Source organism: Artibeus jamaicensis, unplaced genomic scaffold, assembly GCF_021234435.1.
Source record: "Artibeus jamaicensis isolate MK-2021 breed Jamaican fruit bat unplaced genomic scaffold, CSHL_Jam_final contig_465, whole genome shotgun sequence".
NCBI classification, from domain to species: Eukaryota; Metazoa; Chordata; class Mammalia; order Chiroptera; family Phyllostomidae; genus Artibeus; species Artibeus jamaicensis.
The window spans coordinates 1,949,752-1,977,446 of NW_026521843.1; the positions used below are offsets into that span (position 1 = coordinate 1,949,752).

The 27,695-nt window shown below is 60.4% G+C and overlaps 1 protein-coding gene across 8 annotated transcripts in view; it reads left to right on the forward strand.

Moving 5' to 3' along the window:
* Positions 1–27,695, forward strand: part of RNF144A (ring finger protein 144A) — a 72,942-nt gene that overhangs the window by 26,450 nt on the left and 18,797 nt on the right. For 4 of the 8 annotated variants that reach the window (XM_037151719.2, XM_037151718.2, XM_037151720.2 and 1 more), the window contains exon 2: positions 22,323–22,468. The exons of 2 other annotated variants lie outside the window; for them this stretch is intronic. In XM_037151719.2, coding sequence (XP_037007614.1) covers positions 22,334–22,468 — 135 coding nt within the window. In that variant the 5' untranslated portion in view covers positions 22,323–22,333. 2 more of the 8 variants (XM_037151722.2, XM_053666922.1) reach the window with 2 other exon arrangements.

A 27,695-nucleotide genomic window follows, 5' to 3' on the forward strand; every position in this document is an offset into this window, starting at 1 on the left:
GCCCAAGGCCCACCCCCGGTTCAGTGGGATTCGCAGAACCCTCCAGACGTCCTCTGCAGGGAACCCTCTGCATTTCAGCAGAGCAGCAATGGGACCCTCCGCCCCGAGGGCCCTCGGCCCTGCTGTGGACGGGCTGGCACTCAGCTCCTCGCAGCCCCATCCAGGCCCCGACTGCGCTTTTCTGCTCCTGGCACCATCGCTACTTGAGTTCAGAAGGGAATCAGGGAGCCAGTAGCTTGCTCATCCCACCCAAAATAATTCCCCTTCGGTGCAGATCACGTCCAGACGTGTGGCTTGGGGGGGCCCGACTTGCCCTGAAGGGCCGGGGCCGGGTCTGCCGCTGGCGTCCTCCGAGGTCCTGGGCGGGGAAAAGCCTGATGCGTGTGCAGTACCAGGGACGTCCTGACACCAAGCCCCGTGTCAGCCTCTGTCGTTTGTGTCGGCCCTTCACGGGCCCCTCTCGAGAGGATCGACTCTTTCAAGCAGACAGACTCCAGGCTCCCTCCCTCCCTCCCTCTGTGCTGTGAATTTAGATTTCCAAGGCTCCTTCCCTGCCCCCTCCTCCAACCGCACGGGGAGCAGGAAGTGTGTTCGCAGCTATAAGCAGCTGAAACGTCAGCTACGCTCCGAGTGGGTGCAGAATCCATAGGCTCACGCCCCGTGAAGAAGCTCTAAAAATACCGCGTGGCCGCAGGCCCCCCAGCACCCGTGACACAGAGGGGACCCTCTGCACCGTCTTAAGGCGTACGGGGTGCTCCAGAAAGCTTCGACGACGTGGTACGGGGTCTGATTCACAGAGGAGTCTGCAGGACTCCGAGGAGTCTTGGCTGCCGGCGGGCCCATTCCTTCCTTGCGTCTGCCCTTTGTGTGAAGGCCTCCCCTTCCCGGTACCTCCTCGAGCCCGGTGCCCGCCTGCACGGTCCTCTGTGCCGCGTCGTCCCACACGGGGCGGGCGCCAGAAGTAGTTGTGAGGTGGCCGCGCTGGGGACTCAGGGGCGTTTCCCGCTGAAGGGGCCTCCGGTCCCTGCCCAGTCCCTTGGTGTGCCCTGTGTGTGTGACCTCTCCTCCACCCTGTGACCGCCCTGTGCAAGGTGGGGCGGTTGTCCTGCACCCCAATTTAGAGATGAGGGTTGTGAGGGTCCCAGGGGCTTTGGACCTGTCCCGGAGCTCAAGCATTTAACTCACAGCTGGACGTTAAATGGAAATCTTTCTGTTGCTTTCTGTTTCACTGCCCACCACGGCCGGTGGGAGGGGGGGGGGGGTGCTCAGAGACCCAGCACCCGGGGGGCGGGGCTCAGCCTTGGCATCACCCTCTGGGAGGCTGGGCGGTTCGTGGTTCCCGCCTCATTCGTTATCCCGCAGCCTTTCACTGTATACACACACATGACAACGTTTGCACACGTATGACAGAATGTGTGCACACACATGATGGAAGCCAGGCCACTGCACATTCTCTCCCATCTAACATGATTACTGTGGAGCATCATTCTAGAATGACCAGCAAGGAGCCACTCCTCGTTCTAAACCCCTCACTGGCTCCCAGGGCCTCAAGGGCCAAGTTCAGACGCTCTCTGCACCAGCTCCCTGCCGAGCCTCATCTAATCTTGGGCTGGAGTCCGGGGCTGGCATCTCAGAGGTCATTCCCTTCCTCGGCCCAGTGCCTGCAGGAGGCTGGTCCTCAGAGCTGTCTGGTGGGCGGCCCCTCTTCTGCACCCGTCCTGGCCACTGTCGGAGCCGAGTCCCTCCACATGGCTGGTGTGAGCTCACCGCCGGAGGCCTGGCGTGCTCAGGCTCAGAGTGTGGGGTCGGCACATGCTGTCTGAGCGTTTGTCAGGTGAATGGCCTGCCCCGAAAACATTCCCTTTTTAGACCACGCCTCCCCTCTGTGGGTGCCCGGATGTCATCTGTAGGACAGAGCTCCGTCTCCCTGCTGTCGCCCTTGGCCTTGCTGGTCCTGGGCTCCAAGGACTTGAGGGAGCCGTGGGGCCTGCGGGGGGCGAGGCCCATGGCCCTGCGCCACCTGGGGCCTGTCTGGAGAGCTGCATGGTCTTGAAGGCAGAGCAGCCCTCAGCAGTGTCTGCGGGGCAGAGTGACACTGCCACTTCCCTGCTTAGATTCTCGGGCCTCTGGTTCTGGGCCCCTCCTGAGGTCCCCAGCACACCCGGGGACACTGAACTGAACGTCAGCTCTGCAAATGCCGTCACTTTAAGTAGATGTCCTTATTCTCTCACCCCCACACCCCCCATTGCACTCTTTGAATGACCGATCCCCTAGGGGTGCTGGGGGCCCCTCTGAGCCCCGCCCTCTGCCCCATCCCAGCTTGCCTGCTTTTAGGGACCCGACTCGGGGGTGTCAGCTTTTCCTGGAGGCCACCGGGTCCTGGCCCTGCCCACTGGGCACTGACTGACTGCGGTCAGGGGCAGGGTGCAGTCCCCGCAGCATGTGGGTCACCGGAGGGCTTGGGTCTGTGGCCCTGCAGGGTGACAAATGGACACATGGCAGCCATTATGGCCACCGCAGGGCCCCGGATGTGCCCACGCCCAGGACACGGGAACTCAGTGGCCATCCACCGTGCCCTGCGGTCCCATTGCCTAGCCGCCCGCTCGGCCCGCTGCCCCAGGAGGAAGGCTGGTGAAGGGTCCGGAAAGTCAAGAGGGGTGACTGGAAGACAAGCCCCGTCCACTCCCTCACTGCCGTGACAGACAGACAGACAGACACAGAGGGCAGGCTTTCTACAGTTCCCTCCCACCCCTGAGTGTCGCCCGGTCGAGGGGAAGGGAGGGCCGTGTTTCAGCAGAGCAGCCCGGTAGGAGGCAGTCCCACCCACAGACCTGGCAGTGGGAACCTGGAGAAACGACCCGGGGCCCCGACGAAGCGGCCGGTGGGCTGCCAGGCCCCCGGGGATTTCCAGAAGTCAGGCTGTGACGGAACCCTCAGCCCATTCCGTGGCCACTCGCCTCTCTCCTGAGTCATGGTGGCAAATTCTGGGGACTTTGATGTGGCTTTTTTGTGCTGAGCCAAAGCCTTGGTGTCCACCATGCTGGGGATGTCCACGTGGCCGTAATTGATTTCCCAGAGGGCCCCGGGCTGGCCGCTGCTTCCGATCAGGCCCTGGTGTGCGGGACTCTGGGCAGGGGGGAGGGGGGTTGCCGTGTGTCGCCCACCCCTGTGTGGGCTGCGCGTGCCGCAAAGTGCAGAATGTGGAGATGCTCGTGTGCCGTTTGTCCCTGCCGGGGTCTTGTCCACCAGGGTGGGGGCGTTACCGAAGCCCACGCACAGCGGCAGGTGCCGGTCCCAGGGTTTCGGACACAGACGTGCGGGGCCCAAGCAGCATGCAGGTCACACGTCTGCAAACAGCTCTTGTTCGGACAGAACTTTTTGCCCTGCAATCAGGTATCTCACGTGACCTGAACCAGGGCAGAGGACTCGACGCCCCCACCCCAAGGTCCCATGGCCTGCCCTGTCCTGCGCCAGCTGGGGCCTCGTGAGGCCGGTCACCTTCCCCACCTGGCCTCCCACCGGGAGGTCTGGGCGTTGCCGGGAGTCGGAAGAGGTGAGAAGGGGGTGGGATGGGGAAGGGGGGTCAGCACAGGACATTTTCGGCCAGTTAGAAAGACAGCACCCCTGGTGTGTGCAGGTGGCAGGACCAGCCGGAGCAGCAGGGGTCCCAGGCCCCTGGTGGGAGGCGCGTCTGGTGTGAGATGGGTCGTAGGCTTCCTGCACCGCCCTCGGGCCGAGGTCACTCGCAGCTGTTCCACATCACTTCTCTGTGCCCCTTTGTTTCCTGACACCTCCCAGCCCTGCATTCTGAGCTTCTGAGAACCTCGGAGAGGTGTCCGGATTTCCTGTCACACTCCAGAGGTCAGGTGACAATGCAGAGGTCACTGGGATATGCTGGGTGGACACCGTGCGAGGAGGAGAGGACACTGCGTGGTTTCGGAATATGCTCATTGAGACCTTCAGCTGTGTTTCACCCGTGTCCCCACCGGGAGGGGTCTGGGTTGGGGCACAGCAGAGGGTAGAACCTGGTTGGGTTTCTGGTCTTGGCACCAGGCCCCGCACAAGTGGGCCACTGGTGGGCAAACCAGAAGGGAAGGGGGGTCTTCGCTGTTGTTCGCGAGGAGTTGACCTGGGGCAAGTCTCCCTGGGTCCCAAATGCTGCTTCGTCATCAGGCTGGCGAGCATGACCCGGATGGGCTCCGGGAAGTGATGACCAAACACTTCAGAGAGGAAACGTCACACAACTTTGAGGGCGAAGAGACAGCCATCTCGGCTCAGAAGTGGGGGTGGGGGTGAGGACAGGCCGCCTGCAGGTGGCCGGCCCGAGTTTGTCCCACCCTGCCACTCACGTCTTCTCTCTGGCCCTCAGCTTCCACCCGGTGCAGGGAGAGGCCGAGGGGCAGCTGTGCATCTCCGCTCCGGAGCCTGGGCAGGCCCCGCGCCTTGTTGCCCAGTTTCGGGAGTGCCTTTCACATTCACAAATGGTTTGTTTACTTCCTGAGCCCAAAAGAACCCATCCCGGTGCTGGTGGCATTTCATTCTGACCTTGGCAGTGAAGGGACTGTGTGAAGTCACTGGTCAGTACAATGCCAATTAAGGGGGGGGGGCGGTTGGCATTGAAAAAAACTTTAAAAATAACCCTGCTCTGGTGTTTGAAACAAACTCCCCACCCCCGGCCCCAGTGTCTTTCTGGATTTGTGATTTATCCTTTGTCTTTGTGCCTTTTCTTGTGTTTTCCTGCAAAACATTCACGTGATACTTTTGCGGTTGGAGAAGACGTAACATGCGCCTTCCTCCTTCTCAGCCTGGCGGGAAGCGGCCGGGGTTTCGAACGAGCATTGCAGGAAGGCCGGTCGCTTCCTCGGCACCCGGTTCGCCTTGAGACCGTCTGCTCTCGCGCCCTGTGCTCGGGCCTTAGTTAAGAAGACGGTGAGCAGCTGGATGGTTTTCTGCGAGTGGAGGTGTTCGGTCTTTGCTATCGACTTCCCACAAAGCACGTTTTCTACCTCGGAACCCCAGGTTTTCGCAGGGACCTGCGTTAAGCTCCAGGTGCGTGCGAGGCTCTGTGGGGGAGCCTTTGCGGATCCAAAGGTTTGTGGTCTGGACCCGCCCCCACCGGGTCTGCAGGTGTTTGGAGAGGGAGACCCGTGTGCGGAGGACACCATTTGTATTTTATTTGGAGAGACACAGGGCACTAAGAAATGGGAATCCCGCGGAGGGCGACCTCGCTGCGGCCCCCGAGGGGTCACTCGGTGCCCTCCAGCCCAGGCCGTGACTTGTCACCACCCTCCGGCCCTCTGCCGGGCCCTTTCCTCCCAGGCGGCGACACCCTCTGATCTCTCAGCTGCAGCAGACAGCGCCTGCCCGCCCATTCCCGGAGCGGCCTCGGAGGTGCTGAGCCCTCCCCGGGCCGTGGTTTAGGATGGGCACCGGGAGGGACCCTGGTAATGACGAAACCCACGTGCGATGGGGTGCGACCTGGTGCACATTCGGCGTCTCCTCATCTGGGGGGGGACAGGTGCCCCATCAGACTGCGGTTTCAGCCACATTAACTGAGCGGGCGAAGCTTCTCACGGGGACTGGGCACCCGGTCCCACATCCCTCCCATGTGGTGTCACCATATTTCACCAACCGCGCTGCCAGCTTCCCGGGACAGGGAGCTGCCGCCTCGCCCAGGGCCCAGCAGAGGCCCCCCGCACGGGACCCCCGGCCCCCAAACACCTCAGAGACGCCGTCTGCTCAGCCACGCTTGCCGTGTGCCCCATTGTGTGTGGCGGGGAATTTGCCCAGTTCCTTAACAGACACGCTGGGTGGGAAATGCCGGTGAGTCACACCGCCCTCGTGAGTCTGGTCCCGGCAGGTTGGCCAGAGGGACTCTGGAATAGTTTCAAACTGAGGTTCCCCTCCGGGAGTTGGCTGTTTTCTTCCCCTTCTCTCCGGTTGGTGGAACCGGATCCGGCCTCCCAGGGCCTGAGCAGCCCCTGCCTGGAGGTCTGTTTTGGGAGAAGGGTAAATTGCCACTGTAGAAACCCTCAGCCACCAAGAACACCCCAATAATAGCCTGTTAGGAAAACATATTTTAAGGTGGAAGTTGACAGTAGCTGGGTTCCTTTGCTGTGGCCGCCTCCCCCCCCTGGCTTTTCTGAAGCGCGGGACCTGGCTGTGGGCCGTTCCTGCCCCAGAACTGCCCCTGGGCTGCCAGTGTGCAGCCGCGCCCTGTGCCGCCTCGGCCCACGGGGCACAGGTGAGAGGCAGCTGCCCCTGCCTCGCCTCTGGGACAGGGTGACGACCGGCAGGGTGTGGTAGCAGGTTCCCAGGGGTTCAGGTTGAGTCTTCTCGACCACAGTGGCCGTTGCTTGCTGGCGAATCCTGTAGTGGCTGCGTTCCTGGCCCGTCTCACTTCATGCGTCTCTGTCCATTCCCTGGGGTCCCTTCCCGAACCAGCCTCCGGTGGGAACCCGGGTCTCGGGCTCTGCTGCTGGGGCAGGGGAGGTGGCCTTCTCTGCTCTGTAGGGGCACAGGCAGGGGAAGCCCGAGAGCTCGCCGGGCACACTCCAGGCACTGGACAGCAGGCAGGCACTTTCAGGCTCGAAGCAGGGACGTGTCTGGGTTTGGAATCACCGCTTGGCCGGCCTCCCACGGGAGCTTCCAGGAACTCCGACGTTTGCAGAAGTGGGTCACTGCCCGCGAAGAGCCGTGGGCATCGCTGAGTACGGCAAGGGTTCCCTCGCGAGAGCACGCTGAGCTCTGTGACCTTTGATGCTTTTCAGTCATGTGTTCCCTCATGTGCCACTGCGACTGCTCTGCAGAGCATCGCGACCGTGACCCAGACAGAGTGATGTCCATAGGAAGATGGAGTGTAGCCGGTGGAGACGGTTTTCTGCAAGGACCGCAGCCTGGGCAGAAAGCTCCGGGCGTGCGGTCGGCAGCCAGCCCAGTCCCGCCAACCCCGACCGCCTGCCCTCGTCCGCTGCCTTCCCCTCTCGGCGCCCCTCTTGGGAAGGCTCAAAGGCATGCTCTAGAACCTCTGGCTTTCCTATTTATGTGAGAAAAATACAGAATGAGAACATCCTCCATCGTGACTCACAAGGTAAAATATGCTGGCAGAGTACTTCTTTATTTTATTTTGGCTGAAGCAGGCAAACAGTGAACATTCAGGACACGGAGGCCAGCCAGGTCGGAATCCACGCCAGAACAAACTCCCGCTTGGCACCACCAGCTCAGCCAACCGCTAGTCACCTCCGCGCTGGGACAGACCCAGCTGCCGCTCAGGGTTTATTCTGGGAACGCAGAGAGCCACCGCAGTAATTGAGAGGTGTCCTGTGGCCGCGGCAGTGATGAGGGCCCCGTGCTCACCCGCAGGGCTCCTGGCACTGGACACCGCCTCCCCTTCCTTGGCCAGCCTGTTCTCATCACGGGACAAGCAAACATACTCGACAGGACAGTCATTTTCTCCAACCGTACAAAAAAAGCACCCTGAGTTACCTGTGAATTTATTCAGCCGAGATGGCTGGAAAAACAAATGGACTCTCCTTCTGGACAAAGGAGGCACTTTGACCTTGGTGGGTTTGTCGTCCCAGCCTGGGCGAGTCGCCTCCTGCAGCGGGGTGGGTGACTGCTCATCCCCGGGGGGCCGCCCCCCGCATCCGCCCCACTTCCTGGCAGTGAGCGTGTGAGGTTGGTGGGTGCCAGTTGGTCAGATGAGGTCTCAGGCTCAGGGCGGGACGCGGTGGCCATGGTGTCCTCTGGGCCTCCGGTCTCCTGCTTCCAGACCCAGGACGGCCCCCACCCTGCCTGTGACAGCCCTCATCAGGGATGGCACGCTAGGTGTGACGATGACAGCAGTGGTCATTCTGGGGGAGCAGTGACATGCGCGGCACGGTGTCACATCTGTGACCATGCTCAGTCCTCTGTACAACCCTCTGAGAACAGCACTGTCGGGGGCTGAGCTGTGTCCCCCGAGAATGGTGGGTTGGAGTCCCGCCCCATGCGCTTGTCTTGGAGGTAGGGCCTTCATGGGGTGGGGGGGGGCGAGTTAAAATGAGGTCAGGAGGGGGCGCTCTAACTCAAACCCCAGGCACTGCCATCAAACAGGGAAATGACACGGAGACTTGCCAAGAGCAACACTGGCGTGAGAGACAAGGGAGAAGACAGACGGCTGTCTGCATGTCAGGGACAGGCCTCGGAGGGACCGACCTGCCCACCCCTGACCTTGGACGCACAGCCCCAGCACTGGGAGACCACAGACATGTGTGGTTCAGGCTCCCCATTTGTGGTAGGAGGGGTGACCCCCGGCCCGGAGTGGCTGCTGGGAGCCTTCTTGGCACACACCTGCCTGGGCCCGGGTCCATCACCCCACGGCGACCCCTTCCCTTCGGAAGTTTGGCCCTGAAGCGTGGTCTGCACATGTCTGGGTGCACAAAGCATCATCAAACACAAAAATGCACGCACACCTGGGTCACGGATTTTGTGCGCTCACATCACGCTCAGCTCTGCCTTCCTTCCCTGAACAGTTTTGACTTTGCCATGTTTTTCCGTCTCGTTTTGCTCGTTGCAGAGCAGAGCGTGTGCTTTGCAGACCGCCCGGCAAGTGTGGGGAAACAGAGACGCTGCTTAGCATTGTATTTTCTGAATCGGCGGCTGCCTGCTGGGGTCCGCAGCCCTTCCTCATCTCTAGTTTCGGGGGAGGGCAGCTACTCCGAGGGGAGCCCGGCCCTGGGGTCATGCAGGGTGCCTGGCAGGGGTGAAGGAGGGGGGCTGGGCTGTGCCCTTAAGTTCCCTCCATTTCCCAGTATCTCCGAACTGCGCTGGGTCGAGTGCTCCTTCAGCTGTCTGGTTCGAGAGTCTGTCTGGAGGGTGGTGGGGCCGGGCCTGGGCCCCGGGCCTGTCTGGTATATATGCTGCCCCCGACTTGTTCAGCATAGGGGCTGAAAGATAACGTTGTAACGGTAACACAGGGAGCGAGTGACTTTGGTGATGTGACGGTGAAGACTGACGAGCGAAGGGCCTGCTGCGGTTCCTGCTGGCCGAGTCCCAGGGGCAGCTTCAGGATGATGAGGCTTTGCCTTGGCCCCTCCCCCGGCAGGCTCCTCACTCCAGCCTGCCCCCCCCCCCCCGGGGCCCAGAGTCTTTTGCCCCCACAGGGTGGTGGCTGCTCCGCTGCCCTGGCAACCGGGACTCCTGTTTTCTCCCTGGGTCCCGCCACTCAGCCCTGTGGCTGGGCAGTCGCTGGTCTGGGAGGGATACCTGGGACTCCCTCCCACTTTCACTGTACTATCTGCGTGGGTTCAGCTCCCGCCTAATTAACCCGCATCCTTGACTTTGAAGGAGGCCTTGCCCCAGTGCCCACTGCAGGTGAAGGAAGCACCGAGTATTTATTTCTAGATTTCCGGTTTTGGCGCTTTTGCATTCACTGCAGTTTCTTTCTGGTCTTTTGTTACCGGTTCGCAAACAGGATTTCAGCCTGGTTAGCAGTTCGCTAGGGCCCTGGGCCCTGGGGGAGGAACCTCAGGTCCCTTCCAGCAGGCCCCTGGGGCAGTGGCTCCCTCCTGCAGGGCCCCCACCGGGCACAAGTCGCCGACCGGATGCCACCCACTTCCCCGGGAGCTGGCCGGGGGCGAGGCTGAGTGACAGCCCACAAAGCTGCCGTGCCTCTCGGTTCACTCAGGTGACAGCCTCCCCCCACAGCCCGGTACCGAAGGGGCGTTATGTAACTTTCCGTTTCAGCCCTGCTCACCTCCTCAGACTGTGAGTGTTTTCCTACCTTCGCCACATACTTTTTTCCTTTTCGAAGAATTTTTGGAGTGGGTTGGGCTGAGTGGGAACAGCCCCAGCTGGTCTCTTCTGTGGACGGACTGCCGATTCTTGGCACGGGACTGTGGGGTTGAGTTCCCCTGGCAAACCCCGTCCCTGCCCGCCCCGCCCCCGTCCTGGCCGCGGGTTTATGATCGTCTCACCCGGGAGACTGGACGCTCCATGTGGATGTTTCTGGGACCCTGCTCGACCAGGTACCTGGCTGTGCACTCCCACCTCCCAGCCCCCCAAATTCTGTCTGAAGGAGATGAACTCTTTGGGATAATTTTTTTTTTCTCTCTTCTTTTCCATGTTGGTATTTACTTTGACTTTCCCTGGCGCAGCAGCAGTTTTTGAAATGTATTTGCAGTGAGGAATATTGCAGGGAAAACTTACTTTCCCCTCACTTACCAAACCGATTCTGGGAGTACGAGGTGTGCCCCGTCTTTGTCCAGAGAGGCTCACGGGATGAGCGAGTCATTCTTATTCCCACTCTCCACCCACCAGCACTAGGTCCCGAAGCTGTTGGTTAAAAATGGAAAATGTCATCCTCTGGCCCACACTCGTCCAGTCTTCTGCTCTTACAGCTTTGTGATCTCTTTCCAAAAATTATGTTGATGCTCTTAGACCTTCTTAACGTTACAAAAAATGCTGTCGTGAACAATTTCCCACTCCCAGTGTTTTGTAAAAAATTTTATTTATGTATTTTTGGAGAGAAGGAAAGAGAGGGACAAAGTGGGGGAGAGAAACATCAATGTGAGAAACATCAGTGTGTAGTTGCCTCTCACATGTCCCCTACTGGGGACCCAGCCTGCAACCCAGGCATGTGCCCTGACTGGGAACTGAACCGGTGACCCTTTGGTTTGCAGGCCGGTGCTCAATCCACTGAGCCACACCAGCCAGGACCCGCTCTGTGTTTTATGCTCTGCACAGATTCCCAGGAAGGGGGTTACCTGACCAAAGAATGCAGACCTTTTCGGGTCCTTGACAAACATCGCCTACCACCCCTCAAAAGTGTCTGCCCTGGACACCCACCAGCCAGGCGCGTCTGTCGGTCTCCCCCGTGACTGGAACCGCCCACGTTCCAGAAACGGTCTGTCAGCTGAGCAGGCATTTGATGAGCCCCAGCAGTGTGCTCCTGAATGAAGCCGGGTATGGGGAGCTCAGGACCCTGGCCCAGGTCGGGGCGCTGGCCAAGGGCAGGCCTGGGCTGAGGCCGGCATCCTGGGTCCCCCCGGGGGGAGACCCTGGCCTGCGTCCACAGCAGCACACATCAGGTGACCACAGCTGTCTCTGGACGACTGTCAGGTAAATTCGCGGGCCGCCATCCGCCTTGTTACTCCACTGTGCAGAAAGTCACGCCCTGTGACCACTGGTTGTCTAGCCTCCTGCTCGGGAAACTCACCCCACGCGCCTCCTGCCCATGACACCAGCGTCACCCAGAGCACGGCACCGGGCACCACACAGCGTGAAGTTCTCCCGGGGACCGGGAAGCCTCTAGTGTCCTGGGGGGCGATCCCTGGAACAGTGTCACCCCAGCTTTGCCCAGCTGTGAGTTTGGCGTCGTGTGACTTGTGCAGACCCGTTTTCATGGCACATCTTCCCTGTACCAGGGCCCACGGCTTGGACCTGGTGGGCCCTGTTACATTTGGGGCCGTAATTCTAGACCACGGATGCTCAGGTGACCCCAGACTTCTGCACTCTTTGGATACAAGAGATTTTGCAAAACAGGTGAAAACCACTGCCCTCGCGGAGCATTCTGGGGAGGGGGATGGAGATGAATGCGCTGGGTTACATGATAGACAGGCCCCCAGGGAGCTGGGAGCAGAAAAGAGAAGCTTGGAAGGTGGGGAGAGGTGGTGGTGGGGGCAGGTGAGGCGTTTGTGCCAGGTGTGCAGGTCACTGGGGAGCCCCTGGGAGGGAGGTGGGGAGCAGGGAAAGCTGATGAAACAGTGTCGTGGCCGGTGCGCGGTTGTCTGGGGAACCCAAGACACAGCCCCCCGGCCCCCGGCCCTTCTCCCCTGAGCCGTCGGTGAACAGAGTGGGAGGGGACACTCGGGCACAGAGGGGCTGTGGGCCTGAGGTTCCGGAGAACTTGGACCTGCTTCCCTCTGGAGCAGCAGGACGTACTGGAGTGGCCTTGGCCGTGTCGGACGGAGGCCTAGGATGGCCGAGAATGAGGAGGATGCTGGCTGGACGTGGCAGAGCCCATTCGTTTGGGCGCTGCAGCTCTGTGCTAACGATTCCCTCCTGACTCAAGAGCCTGCGTCCTTATGCGACTGTAGTCCCCGCGGACCCATTGTTATTTTAGCAGCTCTGAACTTCCCCAAAACAGACTCCTGAGGCGGCTCTGCCTCTGTTCTGTGCAGCCAAGGACTGCGCACAGGGACGGCACGCACAGGTCCGGGCGCAGACTCCCGGTGTCGCCGTGTGCTGGAGACAAACACGCCTTCCGGAGCCGTGAACTCATGGGGACTCCCAGTGGGAGTGCCTCCTGATCGGCGGGGGCGTTTTCCTGGGAATAATTTGAGCTCTGCGTCTGTTGTCCTTCAGGACAGGTTGCGTCAGCGCAGCGGGAGGACAGTTCCCTCGGGGGTGGGCTTCGCACAAAGCCTCTCACTCGGGGAACACAGGACCCGGGTCTGCAGGTGGGTCCTTCGTTGGCGAACGTTCTGTCAGAGCTCTGTCCCCACCTCTGGGCCGTCATGTCGGAGCTCATTCTGAGTAAGTTTTTGGTCGGTTTCTGTAGCTGTTAGAGCTCCCCCTGTGGTCCAGCTGGAGGATGGGGGTGCGGGCGAGGCTTGGGGACAGAGGCGGACACACAGGGGCTATCGGCAGCATCAGCGTCCCGTCTCTCTGTCTGGGGAGCTCGTCTGTGCTTGGGGTCTCCCCAGCCAGGGTCAGAAAAGACAGCGTTTGGAGTGGCCTTGGTGTCGTCCAAATCCTTGCGGGGATATGCCTCCCGGGGTGGCGGGTGCAAGGCTGCGGAATGTGGGGAAGGGAAGTCTCCCTGGCTGGGCCCTTCCGACCTCCTGGTCCCGGCCACGCCCCTTACCCAGGGCTCTTCAGTCCAGTCCAAGGGCAGCCTTCTTTCTAGACAGATGGGGAGCCCTGAGAGGGGGCACGGATATCTCCCGCTGTCGACCACAGCCGGCACAGAGGGGCTGTCTTGTTTGCGTGGTGGTGATTGTCTGCTCACCCGGGCAGGTGAGCACTGGGTGGATTTCAGCCCCTCAGCTGCCTGGACGGTCTGTCACGGCCATCACCAGGCCGAATGCCGTCTTCTACAGACAGGTGATGGGAGAGATCTTCCAGGTGCCTAAAGTGGCACCTTTTCATTCTTAGGATGGAAACTTCAGCGGTGTTGGTTCTCGGAGGCGGCCTCTTTTGTGTCCCAGAGGCGGATCAGCCGGATGGGCAAGTGTGCTTTGGAGGCCGTGGCCCGGGGCAGCGGTGGGAGGGAGGGACCTTTCTGAGCTTGAGGGAGGCCACCTGCCCTGCCCACGCAGGGAAGCAGGTCTGCGTGGGAGCACAGCCGGTCCGGAGCTGGGGCCAGACGCCACGATCGGCCGCCCTGGACCCAGGGACTGAGATGAGAGCAAACCGTTTCCAGTCTTCCGCCTCAGTCCCTAACGTTCTGGCTGCGGAGCACTGAGCGGACCACGCATCTCTGCCCTGTTCCCAGGGCCAGGGACCAGGCCAAACTGCGGGACAGGGCCTGGGGACGTTTGGAACCAGGGCAGCTGATCCACGTGTTGCAGATGCTATTCGGCACGATTCAGTCAGAAAAGAGGCATATAGGGACCCTCTATCTACCAGTGTGTGGGGGGCTCAGCCTCCATTCGCTAGACTCCTTGTCTCGGGTGGAAGGCCCCCTCCTTTCACCCCAGTGGGAGGGACAGCGCCCCACTGACGGCGGTCTTCTTGTTTCACCCGGTTATAGTGAAGGAAAGAGCAAAACAGAGCAGTTTCTTCTCTGACTAGGTTTTCTAAACTCTCCCAGTCTCAGGGGAAGGAGACAACACGTGCACCAGGAGGTGTCCGTGCACCAGGAGGGCTGTGGGGTCCCCCAACCAGGAGCCGGTGGTGGGAGCCGGGGGTGTGTTGTAGGCGGTCAGATGATGGACAAGTGCGGGTGCCAGGACCACAGGCCTCTGGGCTCTGCAAGCAGCGCTTTGCGGCGCTGCCGTCACAGTGTCACACTGCTGAAGTGACAGGGATGCTTCAGGCTCGTCCTGCTTGCTTGTCTCCTGGCTGTGGGGGCCCTTTCATCGTCCTCAGGCCCAGGCGACATGGAGAAATGGCCGCAGGCCCTGGAACACAGTGCCCGATCCCCGGCACTAAGGGCGGTCGCTCAGCAGTGATCAGAAGTGAGCACGGGTCAGACGCGGGTCACGCGTGAAGGCAGACGCAAGGGTGTGGAGGTGGCACGGGAACTCTACATGCCACAGACGTGTTTCAGGGTCCAGGTGGGTGCCTGCGCCTGTCCTCCCAGGAGACCGTGCTGCCTCTCCTGTGCCCATGTGGGCAGATGGCACATGGCAGATGTCACCATGTCCCCATCCGAGGACAGGGAGACGGGCATGGCTCCCGCTGCCAGGTGGACTGCAGGTCTTTGTGTCGGGTCCCAGCTCGGTCACCTCGGACACTCGGGGCGTTCTGTGTGGCCCAGCGCCTGACATGTCTGCTGATGACGTGACGCAGTGTCTGCCTCACGGAAAGGGGGACCTGAGCTTGAGGGGTTCACTGAACTGCCCCAGCCAGCCAGTGAACAGTGGGGGAGCCCTAGCACCGCATAGACCCCACCCCCCTGCCCTAGATTTAACAAGGACACGTCCACTCTCTGTCCCTCCTTCCTGTGGCCAAGGTCAAAGCCTGGAGCGTCCTGACTGCCCCCTGCCTCTGTCTCACACCTCAACTGTCAGCGTGTTCTAGCGACCTTCCTTTCAAAGTCTATCTCGGGGGGTCCTCAGGCCCGTTTGTCATGCCCCCAAAGAATAGACCCCCCGATGGCTGCATTGTTGCAGACAGTCCACCGCGGGTCACGCAGCCCGCTGGTCTGTGGAAGTCCCAGACGCATTTTGGCACCGACTCCCCCCCCCCCCTTAATTTCCCACAGAACACACCAAGCTGGCTGACACGCCGTATCTATTCATCTTCCGACCGACCTTATCTGTTCACCTTCCACCCAGAGCGGAGGCTCCTGGGGGCAGGCCTACCGATCAGTTCTGTTCACTGTTGCCAGGCCCTGATGGGTGCAGAGGGGTCCGGGAGCCAGAGCTGAAGGTGAGGCATTGGTCCTGGAAGATAGTGACAGACCACGAGGGGTCACAGGGCCACTCACTGCCAGTGCCGAGATGACAGCCCAGGTTTCTGGAAGCTTCAGAGACCTCCTCCCACCCCACGGCGTGCCCCCTCCACCAGTCTTCTCCCCGTAACCCCGGAGGGGGGACAAGCCCCAGGCCCGGGGGTGTCCAGGCTGTGGCCCCAGCAACAAGGCTTCTGCCTGGCATCATGAAGGAGACGACCTGAGGCCGTCCTACCCACCTCCGAGCTGCCAAAGGTGCTCCCAGACCAGCCTTGCCGTCAACCAGAAGTGACAGGAAGGAGCGAGAACAGTGCCAACGGCAGCCTAAGCCCATCTCCGTACCCCACAGAGGGACTTTGTGGGGGCAGAGAGTGGGAGGTCCATTCAGAGCAGGGATGGGGGGGCGACTGCTCCCCAGGCTTTGTCCCAGACGAGACGTATGCCACCGCCCACTGCACATTGTCCTTGTCAGGAAAAAGGGACCTGGGGCACACTGTCTCTCTGGCGAGGTTCGGCAAGAACACATCATGGGGGAGGAGAGCGGTGCCGTGCGCAGTGGGGTGGCCGAGGCCTCAAGTCTGTGAACGGTGGGCAGTAAGGAAACGTGAAGAGCCCAGTGTTGCCCTGGAGAGTTGGCTGGGTATTCACAAAGGAAAGAGAGGGAAGGGAGTTGAGCTTAATAAACTGGGGGCAGGAGCCTGGCGCGTCCCCAGGAAGCCGCAGCTTCACACCCCGGGGGCCACAGCGCTCCAAGGGGCTCAACGCTTCTCCTCCCCTCCCCCTCCAGTACCGGACTGTTGGGGGTGTGGGGGGAGGAGCTGGACCACAGACGCCTGTCAGTCTGACCAGGGGGCGGACCCATCAAAAAGCCTGTGATAGCTGGGCAAGTTGATTGGTTCTTTTGAAAAAGCGCCTGGTCCACCCCAACCCAGGCTAATATAATCCCAGGGGAACAATGAAGCTTTCTCTCTCTCTCTCGCTCACGACCCGCACTCACCCCCATGTGTTCGAGCGTCGTCTCTCGCCCAGGAGCACGTGACCCTGTGGGTCTACCAACTCCCAGGCCCGCGGCAGACGGCTCCAGAGGGCTGAGCATTAACATGAAGCAGAAGCTCTGGGCCCCGGCTTCTGTCTTGTCCTCGCTGAGGACATGGTGGACTTTTTCCACGGTGGGACAGACGGAGATGGGACATTGGGAACCCAGGGGCGGATTTCCACCCTAACAAGCTGTCTTGCCACATCACCGTCTCCCTTGCGTGGAGGGGAGCCCGGGTTTCATCCACGACCCCTCCAGCCCTGAAATGCAACGGCTGCATGTGTGAACATGAAAGCCCCCCTCACTGGCAGCCAAGCGCTGTGCTTCTGTGGGCAAACGGGAGCCGAAATAATCGGCCCTTTGTGTCTTCCTCTGGACAACGGGGGTCAGAGCACGGGGCTGGCCCAGGCCGTCCGGGGAGCCGAGTGTCATGTGGGAGCTGTGGACTGGTTACAGCCGGTTACAGCCAGCGTGCGGACGGTTTTATTGGGTCTCCGGGGAAGGACCGGGCTCCAGGGTGGCCACTGTCCCCCAAGACAAGCCGCTGGAGGAGGAGCAGCTTCCAGAAGCAAGCAGGCAGGCCCACTGACCCAGAGCCGGGGAGGCAGCAGCCCAAGGCCTTAGCCCTGGCCTAACGGGACATTTCTCTGAGGCCGTTTTCCGCGGGTAGTCGTCAGGTCCCCGAGGGGCGCCCTTTTCAGTGACACCCCCAGCAGCGCAGGAGCCTTGGGGCTTCCTACAGGAGTCACCTTCTTGTCCTCTCCCCAGGCCAGACTTCTCTGGCGAGGGGCATGACCCTCGGAGCTTTGAGGGCGTGGGGCACTGGCTGGGCCTGCTCCGGGGAGGCCGCTGCTCCCTCCAGGTGAGCGTCCCCCACCCAGCCCAGGGGTTTGTGTCCCATGGCTGACACTGTGCTCCCCGGTCAGGGGTCACCTCACCTGGGCAGGTGACCGGAGAGTCCTGGAGCCCACGGTGGTGTTTCTGTGGGCTTACTCAGCTTTAAATGAAGTAAGTAAGTTTTAGAAATGAGCTCTGTATTTTAGGGTCCTTTAGATTCAGTCGCTCCAGACTTACTGTTAGACATAGATGAGGAAGTTGATACACAGTTCCCGCAGCAGGGAGTTTCAGGGCCACGGCAACAGTGAGGGGGGTGCCCAGTTCCCACCTGCCCCCTGATCCCTGCCCCTGCACCGTGAATGCGCCCAGCACCATGGAGCGGACACCTTGGACCAGAGAGACCTCCCTCTCCCCAAGCCCACCAATGGCTGTCTCTGTCGCTCAGGCTTCGAGACTTCGCGCCACACCCTGGGGATGTAACTGCAGGAATTCACCTCCTCCCAGTCCTGGAGGCTGGGGGTGGGCAGGGTCAGGGTGGCACCAAAGGCTGGTTTTTGTGACAGTGTTCTCTGTGGCTCAGAGGTCGGGGCCTTCCCCGCTGAGTCTCTGTGTGTGTGTGTGTGTGTGTGTGTGTGTGTGTCCTTTTTAACAGGCCTCGGTCCTGTTAGACTAGAGCCCCACCCTTATGACCTCATGTGACCCTAATCACCCCCTAAAGTCACCGAGGGTGAGGGCTGCCACGAGGGGATGGGATTCAGTCCCCAGGACTCGCTCTTCTCGGTGATTGTTCTGAGGGTTTGGACGGGCGTGTAAGGCGAGCGCCCACCGCTTTGCACCGCTCGGAGGAGCTTCACCGCCCCGAGCGCCCCCGTGCACTGCCGGTTCGTACCTCCCTCCTCACCATCTCCACGGTTTTGCTGTAGACTCGGAATCACACAGGCTGGAGCCTTTCACGGTTGCCTTATTCCAGGCAGTCACAGGCATTGAAGGTCCCTGGGCGTCTTTTCATGGCTGGAGGGCCCATTTCCTCTAAGCACTGACTGGTACTCGATATCTGGAGGCCCCGGGGGTGTTCACCGTCACCTGCTGACGGGCGTCCTGGCTGCCTAGGAGCTTTGGAGATTGTGAATAAAGCTGCAGGGACCAGGCGTGTGCAGGGTGTGTGGGGGCAGGGTGTGTGTGGGCGTGTGCGGGTACCGGGCGGCACAGTTGCAGTCAAGTTTCACCACTGAGCTGCGGACAGTGTTCCTTCGCAGGAGCTGGCTGTCAGCTCCTTCCCGGGGTGGCCGAGGCAGCTCCTTCGTAGCAAATTTGCGGCTCCGCTACTGTTCTCCAGCGTCTCCAGCAGCTGCAGCGGCGGCCTCCAGCTCCGGATGATGGAGCCAGAGACGGAGCCACGGCTTCCTGCCGCTGCCCACAGGGAGTCACTGAGTCGGGGCCGGCAGGCTGGGGTGGAGGCAGGGTCAGTACGTACTGTGTCTGCATTCTCAAGAGTCGGGGGGATGGGAGGGGCCTGCAGCGTGGCTCATGGAGGGGCCCCCAGGTCATGCAGGCTGCTGGCTAGTCGCCAGCTCTGTGCCCCTGCCTGAGCAGGGGGTCTCGCCCTCTCTGTGCCTAGGTTTCCTCATTGGTAAAACCGGTCTGGTAGCTCACCATGAACGTGCAGGTGGATGATGTAATGCATGGAAGTGATCTCCTCGTGCCTGGTGGACAGGACGCAGTCACGCCGTGTATTTATAAATCTAGCTCGTCAGGTTGGGGCAGCACAGGGGGCTGATTGGAAGCCACACCTACTCCCGGTCATGAAAAGCAGTGAGTGAGAGAGTTAATACAGGGATTCCGCCCAGTGCCTGGGAGACGCAGGCTGTGGAGCTGTGTTTGGGGGCGATGTGTTTGTGGGGGCTGAGCCCCGTGGGCTTTGGCGGTGCGTGGAGCCGGGGGGGGGGGGAGATGGAGACCCCGGGGGGGTCATCAGGCGTCATTGTGGCTGAAGCACCCTGCAAGGCGGGAGCAAGCCCAGACCACTGCGTCCCCGCACTCCTGTCCGGGGTCCCGATGTAGTAGGTGTGTGCCAGCGTGTCACCCGCCACGCTGGGGCTGCTGTGTGGGGGGGAGCACACGCCGAGGACCACTGACAGACCTCCTGTCCCAGAGACTTGGGCACGAGGGCCTCTGAGGGAGCAGGGACAATTTTCCAAACACCAGGGACTGGGTGTGGGGGGTCCAGACACGGGGTGAGGGAGGGGCTGGGGAGCAAACCTGGGTGACACTCAGCTGGCCTTCGGAGAGCAGGGCCTTTTTGGAGGAGGTCATGGGGGGACAGGTCAGTTGCTTTGTCGTCCTTTACTTTCTTTGAAGGCATGAAGGTGAGAGGAGGGGACCCACCGAAGCCCACAGCCCTGCACCCGGGGGACCGGGTGGGTCTGCCCTGTAGGAACCAGTGGGCCGCCCCTCCATGGCAGGTCTCACTCCCTGGAGTCCGCACACCTCTCCTGTCCCCATGCACACCCCCAGCCCCAGCTGAATAAGCCGCGCGCCTTGTAAACATTTTGAGTTGCTTAGATTGAATAATACTTATAATTGACCAGATGTGCTTAAAATAGTGGGTTATTTCATGTGACTTGACATTCACATCGGGAAAACAAAGGCTTCCTTTCTGCGGTGGTGCATTGTGGTTCTCTCAGCAAATTCCCATTCCCAGTCCGCAGCTGCTCGGGGTTCGCAGGGCCACACTCCGTCTGTCCCATGCGGGGCGGTCCGTGACGGACTTAAACAACATGCGCTATTTTTTGGTAAAATATGACCTATTGTCGGCAGTGTTTGAGTCACAATTTTGAGCGCACCTCGGAGGGGGTCTGCCCTGCAGGGGGACGGTCACAGGGAAGTTGGGATCTGACGCCCCCGGACAGAAACTCGCAGCTGGCCCCGGGGGCGAGGGGCTGCAGGGACGGGTGCCAAGGGCAGTGGGAGGCCACCCAGTCTCCAGGGCCAGTGGAAACCAAGAAAGGAAGCCAGAGGTCAAGTCTGCAGGCCGGGCCAGGGGTCACGCCTTCGGGGAGCCGTAAACAGGAAAAGGGGCCCAGGGGAGGGACGCGGGGAGGGGTGGGAGCTGCCCTGGGAGGGAAGATGGAGCAGGACCCTGGCGGAGAGAGACAGCGCTTGGGGGAGGGACCATGAGGTGGGTGGGCTTCACGGACCCCCTGCGGAAGGGGCGAGCCCTAGTCTCTGCCCTTCTGAAACACATCCGGGGGCAGTGTCCTGACTTGGACCCCCGAGGGTGAAGCACCGGGCTTCAGGAGGCTGTTTTGCTTCTTCCAGAGAGCACGGCCATCAGCTTCAACCGCCTCAAAAACTGAGCTTATCGTGGGGTCCCTCCTCTCCTGGGTCCTTGTCAGCTCCCGTCCCTGGCCTTAGTCCCGACACATAACAATGGCTGGTCCTTTCCAAGCAGCTGATAGGTCCCGGGGATGTTAAGTGTGTCTCGTTCACCACAAGTGCATGTCGGGAGTGGCGGAGGGTGGATGAGTTTTCACAGGAGGGGAGAGGCTGTCACTCATAGAGGTTCCATAATTTCTCCAAGTGTCCGCGCAAGGGCCTGAACCCAGGTCTGCGTGGTTCCAGAGAGTGCCATCCTTTGCCCACAGACGCTGCTCCTGGGGCCTCACCTGACCCCAGGGCTGTTCAATGGACGGGACAGCCCCCTCCCCCCAGCTCTCAGTGGGGAGCCAGTGAGCAGCCGCTGCCCCCTGGGGGCCACTTCCAGTCCTGTGTGTCTTCTGAAGCCATCGGGAAGCCGCCTTGCTTCCGGTGCAGGGGGGCACCCTTGTTAGGGCTGGCTCCCGCCGCTCACCAAAGCCAACTGTCACCCAGACCCCTCACAACGTCGTCCCCCCATACCTCAAAACCAAACCAACACAAAACCATAGTTGTCGCTCTGTGCACCGAGCCTTCAGAGATGTCACTGAAAACAAATGACTAGGGATTAAAACAGAGAAAAGATGCACACAAAGGACCGTGAGCCCAGCATCCAGGGGGCTCCTGTGGTGCCTAAGAGAACAGGAGTCACCAGAACAGGCCCGAGGTGTGGAGGGGCGAAGCCAGTGGAACGCAGTCGGCGGGTGAGACGTGTTGCCCCCGGGCCCCCGGCCCCCCCAGATCACAGGGTGCCCCCGGGTCGGCCCAGTGTTTGTTGTTGTTATGCCTAATAATGAGGCTTGTTCACATAGTCTGGAAGGTTCCAACCAATGCAAACTTTGCCTGAAGTTGTGTCAAAGAGCCATTTGCTGAGAACTGGAAGTGTGCTGACCTTGGACTAAGTTGCCCAGGCAGTGACGCACCCGGTGGGGCCGGAGGGCGGGCGGGGGGCGGGGGGCAGCTGAGCCCGGGCTTCCTTCTGTTCCCGCTCTGCTGGGGACGGGATTACAGTTGCACATTTACAACCAACTGTCAGAGGTCCGCCGCCTGAGAAGGGTGGGCACAGACCCTGACACCCACCTTCCCTGGAGCTTTTGGGAGCAGGGTTGTGTGGGGGAAATGCTGGGATTTGGGGGGGGGCTGTTGCTCCCGGGAGGGGGGGCTGATGGGAGAGTCGGCAGACTCTCCCCACGCTCCCTCCCGCCCTCTGTTCTGGGGTCACCGGTCCCAGGGCGTAGCCTTCCTCTCCTGCTGCACCCTGAGGTTTCTGGTGGGGAGACCATGTGTCCTCCGGGCAGGGAGGGCAGGCACAGACCCTTTGCTCTCAAGTGTCCTTGGTTAGGGCCGCTGAGGTCTTGCGTTTTACCAGCGGACGGACCGCAAGCTGCCCAAGCTGTTTGGCCTTGGAGTGTCTCGCCTCAGTTCCCCGCACCACTCGCCCAGAGGTTTGCCTTCTTACGCCCTGTCTCCCCTGATGGAGACCGGGCTGCCCTGCCCGCCGCCAGTCCGTGCCCTGAACGCTGACCTCCACCTTGCTGTGGTTCACCGACAGACCCAGTTGGAGACCAGCCTGGTCGCCCCCACAAGGGCTCCAACAACAGCTCTGCCAAGGTTTTGCTCTCCTGGGTGCTTGGCGAGTGGGAGATGGCCTCCTCAGTAGGCCTCGGAGGGATGGACGGGAGGGTGGAGACTGGGCAACGCCTTTTGAAATTTGGAGATCACTATCAATGTGGGGAAGGAGTCACCCACACACCCAGGCCAGGGGACTGTGGCTAAGACTTCTCAGAGGACCCCAGTGAGTCCCCTGAAACCCTGGCCCGTCCACAGCCACTCGGCCCCCACCCGCCCCGCTTCCTGCGGCAGGGGCGGCCCTGACCACCCCAGTTCCACGGAGGAGCGAGCATCTGTCCCACGGCCCGACTTCTCTCGTTGCAGGCTGCCCGGCCATGACCACGGCGTGGTACCGGCCCACGTGGGACCTGGCCCTGGACCCGCTGGTGTCCTGCAAGCTGTGTCTCGGCGAGTACCCGCTCGAGCAGATGACGACCCTGGCCCAGTGCCGCTGCACCTTCTGTACCCTGGTGGGCGTCTTGGGAGGAAGCTCCGGTTGAAAAGACTGTCGGGACGAGGCTTTGCTTTCGCGTCTACAGACACCAAGCCTGTGACCTCGCTTGTGCGGGCGGCAGGTCTCCCTTCCCGGGCTTGCCCGTGCTGGTTGATGGGAGGGGCTCCCTGGGTTGCACCCCCCCACCCCTGGGGAAATTCTGCCACAGGTGCCCCTGGTGCAGAGGCTGTGGGTTCCGCAGTCCCCTCGGAGCTGGGGGGCGATGCTGCCACGGCCCGCGGCCCGCTGTCCGGAGAGGAGGGCCCGGCCGTGCCTCCTGTAACGGCCGAGTGCTGGGTTCTAACAGCGCTCGCCCAGTGAGGCTGCGCCGCTGGTCTATGGAGCCGCACTGTCTGCTCACCCTGGTCTGCGGCTGACCTAGACTGTGTTCCTCCTGCCGTCACAGTCAAGTTTTCTTACCAGGGAACCTAATCTGGGGCCCAGTGATCTGCTGGTGACCGCGGCAGGGACTTGTTCTCTCGGGCCCGACTCCGACCCAGTGCCGACTCGGAGAGGGAAAAGGAGGGGGTTGGGTTTATTTTCGGTTCAGCTTATTTAACTTTTCTTTCCATTCAAGGAACATTTTAAAAAGTACTAAAGAGAACCACTTAAAAAAAGATTTTATTTATTTATTTTTAGAGAGAGGAAGGGAGAGGGAAAGAGAGGAATAGAAACATTGGTGTGTGGTGGTCTCTTGTGTGCCCCCTACTGGGGACCTGGCCCACAACCCAGGCCTGTGCCCTGACTGGGAATGGAACCGGTGACCTTTTGCTTCACAGGCCAGTGCTCAATCGATTGAGCCACACCACCCAGGGCGAACTGCTTTCTTTAAACTTAAAAATGCCCAAAACGTCACAGTTGTGACCAGGCCGGCCGCCTGTATGGGCATGTGCATCCCGACCGTCCGTCTTCCTGCCGTGAGACGTGCTCTCCACTCCTGCCCGTGTGTCACGGAGATAATTTCTCGTGTCTCATGGTCTCCTTGGGACGTAGGCCCCTTCAGCGTCATCATCTCCGTTTCACAAACAAGGCCACGGGGCTTTGGGAACGTTCACATGTCCGAGTTCTGCCTGCGTCCGGCTCGGCGTTCTGCGGGGCAGAATCCTGGCCCCCAAGCCCCTGGTCTCGTGAGAGCCAACCAGTGACGCTCGCTGGATCCGATCCCATGTTGCAGTGGACGGACCAAGAGGTGTTCCCCCCGAGGGCCTGGGGGGTCTTCCCCTGGAGCCCAGGACAGGCTTGGCAGGTTTGGGAGCTGAGGGGGGCTGGGAGGAGACAGAGCGGCAGCACAGACGGCTGCCCCCTTTCTCTTTCCGGAGGGTGAGGCCGGCCAGTGGCGCGGGTCTGTGGGTGAAAGGGTCAGCTTCATCCCCCCCCCCCCCCGCCGTGGAGGCCGGCCCCCCGTCCCGGTGCCCTCGTGCAGTCTGCTGCTAGGCAGTCACCTGCCGTCCTGGTGGGCGGGCCTCGGGTGCCCTGGCTTTGTCTTCTTCCCCTGGACGAGCCCACTCGCCCAGCCTTTTTACGGGGGCCTTCACTTTTGTTGTTGTCTTGGCTTTCCTTTTGTAGGAAATAGCAGTAAAAATAAATAAGCGGCTGGAATTCAGATCAAGTGCTTAATTTAAACCAGGTCTGTGAAAGGAGAAAAAGAGCGCTGTGAAAGGAGAAAAAAGAGCGCTGTTTTCTCGGAGAGGGGCTTCCGGGAAACAGCAGGCCCGCTGCGATGTTTCTAAGACCGTTTGTGAACAGTTACAATGTTGCAGGCCGTGGGGCCCTTCCTGCAGCTCCGGGGAGGGGACCGAGGCACCTGCGGGCTGCCCGCCTGGGAGGAAGGGGCCTGCATTACAATTGCATAATTACCTGTTCGAGGCCCTTAAGTAAACGCTTGCCACAGACTCCAGGAAGGGCAGAGGGCTGCTGTGAGGCCATTTCCACTCTGCCCACTAGGTCAAGGGCTGAGGGCTTCCTGCATCATACGGCCTGGGCCCCAGCCTGTCACTCCTGGGGAAGGACCCTAGGGACCCACACCCTGTCCGTTCTGAGCACTCGCCTCTGCATCCCAAAGCCAGTCTCCCAGCCCCTCCCTGAGGCTGCGCAGTGAGGGCCTGGAACCTGCCCCCTGCACCCCCTCCCACCAGCGAGATACCCAAAGGGGCGCACGTATCAGTCTCCCGAGCCCCTTCTGATTCTTGAGACACAAAATAAACGGCCTCCTGTTTTGTCCATTTGCTGGTGCCATGGCCTCTCCCCGAGCCTCATGCTCTGTTCGGTGGGCGAGGGGTTAAGTGGCGCTTTGACAGTTGGTGGCCGACACCTATGACTGAGAGGACAGAGGAGGATGCCCGGTGCTCACTTTCACAGAAGTTTCTGGTAGCCCATTTCTTTCCACCCCTTTCCAGACGCCTTTTGGCTACAAGATCGGAAAACGTAGCTTGGGCGTCCTGGCCCACTTTCTCTCCGGGGATGGCTTTTCCCCGGCTGCCCGGTAACCAAACGGATCCTCCCAGCGCAGTCATTTCGTAGTAACCGGTGTCTGAACCTTCTGGGGGCACCGCGTGCTCGCCTCCCGGTGGCTTTCGACCAGACTCGCTGCCTGTCCCACGCACGTGCTTGTACGGTGACCTCATGTGGTGACGTGCAGGCTTGTCGGCGCCGCCTGGGCTCATGCCTCCACAATCGCTGTCTGTTATCCTGGGGAGGAAAACCGTCCCGTCGGGATGCACCTTCTGCAGGCCAGCACTTTCTCCGCGGACGGCGCCCTTGGCCCCCAGGCACCCAATGTAGACAAACTTAATTACAGGGAGCAGAACAATGATCTTGTCGCTGAGGTTTCTATCTTTATTTTTATTGTTTGCCTGTGACGGTAAGAAACAAGTCACACAGACAGACAGCAAGCGCATTGCTCAGTGAGCCTGCGCCCATCCTTGGCATGGCGCCAGGTGGACAGGCCTGCTACCTTGTCATGGAGAGAACCGTGACTCCCCACCTTGCTGTGGGGAGACCCACTCAAGACCGCCAGGGCCTCCATCTGGAAGGACGAGGGCTCCGTGTGTCTGCCAAGCTCCGGAGACCATGGCCTCGCTCTTTCTTTCCTCGTGTTGTGTGAGGCCACAAATAGGACATTTCTGTGACCTCTCCTGCAGCCAACGAACCCCTGGTTTAGGGGCTCAGCATTGTGTCCCCATGCAGGTCACCCGGTGCCACCAGAGGGGGCGCAGGCCCAGTGGAGGCTCCACAGGACCCCCTCCTGCTCGCCTTCTGCCCCGAGACCTGGGGTTGGTTTTGCCGTGCTTCCCTCTGGCGGCACTGCCTTCTCCCGCCCCAGACGGGCCCCAGACGGGGCTCTCGGCTGCCTTACTTGTCCTGCCTCTTCTGGGGCTCTCTTCACGGTTCTTGAGTTGGTGAAATGTATGCGGTCCAAGGACAGTGTCAGTTCAGGGGCCCTGCCATCCCCAGATCTCTGGCTGGACGACGGAATGGGCTGCCACGTAGGGGGCTCCGTCGTACACGCCGCCACCACCAGGGGTGTGTCACTTCACAGCACTCTGTTCGGTGCCCCTGCGCAGAGCTCCGGGAAGTGCTCCTTCGGAGGAGTCCCTTGGTTTTCCATGTGTAAAGAAATTGTCATCTCGGGTCTTTCATGAGTGATGTGTTTTAGGTTGACAGAATGGTGAAAATGACCAAATTGCCTGTGTAAATAAAATACACAAATTATTACTTCTATATTGAACAGGTACTACCATATTTTGCTGTGTATAATGTGCACCCACATTTCTGGCCCAAACTTGCAGGGAAAAAATCTTTCATTTAAATGTTTTAAAAAAGGTTTCATTTATTTTTAGAGAGGGGGAAGGAGGGAGAAAGAGAGGGAAAGAAACATCAGTATGTGGTTGTCTCTTACAGGCCCCCAAACTAACTCAATTTTTAATTTATGTACATTTAGATACCTGTTTTTTGTATTACATAGGAATTTTGGTATTTATTTGAGGAATTTTTTAATGTACTATGCATAGTACAAGAAATTTTATGTAACAAACAATTACAAAATACAAGAACAGATACAAAGTATTTCAGGCACCACCCACATATAATGTGCATCCTTATTTTTCCCTCAAAAATTTCGGGGGAAAAGTGCGCATTATACACGGCAAAATACGGGCTAATTTTCCAGACTATTTCTCTTGCATGAAATTCTTACGCCCCCGCTGTAAGTTAAGTCACCCAAACTGCAGGTGGGGGGAGTGAGGCTGAAAGAGAGAGACTGCTTGTTCTCCCCATCGGCCCCTCAGAGTAGAGACAGGACGTCCCAGGTCCAGCACCCCTCGGGCTTTCCTGTGACGCTGTGAATGGATTATGCAGTTTGGGACGCTTGGGAAACAGCCCCAGGCACTTCCTCCTGAATCACCGTGATGGTATTTCGCAGTGTGATTACAACAGACAGCGTGGGTGTTACCCCAGGAGAGCGCCTGGGGCTCCGATCAGAGGTGGATTTGGGGGGTGCTGGGGAGGGAGATTCTTCACGCCGTGGCCCAGCTTCCTGTGCCCGCGGGGTTCCCAGAGTTTGTGTCTCAGCCCCTTTGGGGGGCGAGCTCTCCTGGGGAGGGCTGTGTCTTCCCGTCTGACTGTGAGCTCCAACGCGGACACTTCTCAGGGAGCCCGGGCTCTAGGTCTGGCTGGCTGCACGAGGGATTGGGTGAGGGGCCTCATTATCACTGATGGGGGATCAGCCTCCGTTGACCTCTGTGACTGACCTCAGCCCCGGGGTTCACGTACTGCGGCTGTAGTGAGGAGTCCCTGCAGCGAGGGGCCCAGCAGGGCTTGAGGCCGGGGTGCACCCAGCCTGGGCCCCGGCTCCCTGGCTGAGCTGGGAACTCCGTTTTCACCTCTGACTGATGGAAGGGTCACACTGTTCCTGTCACAATGGACAGTAGCGTGCTCTTGAGCAGGGGGACCTCCGGCCCTCCCCCCCCAGCCGTCCCCTTGCTGGCAGACTTTCGGGCCTTGTCCCCACTGGGGTTGTGAGTGGGGATCCCGCTTGGCCCGAGTTCTGTGCACCAGAATGTGGTCCCTGGCTCAGAGGGTCACCTGTCAGTACGGGTGCGTGAATTAAACTTCTAATTGGATGGTAGCTCAGGGCTGCACGCTGAAGACGCCAACCTGTCCTGGACCAACGTGTTTGAGGGGTTGTTTCTGGCTTGTTTTTTAAT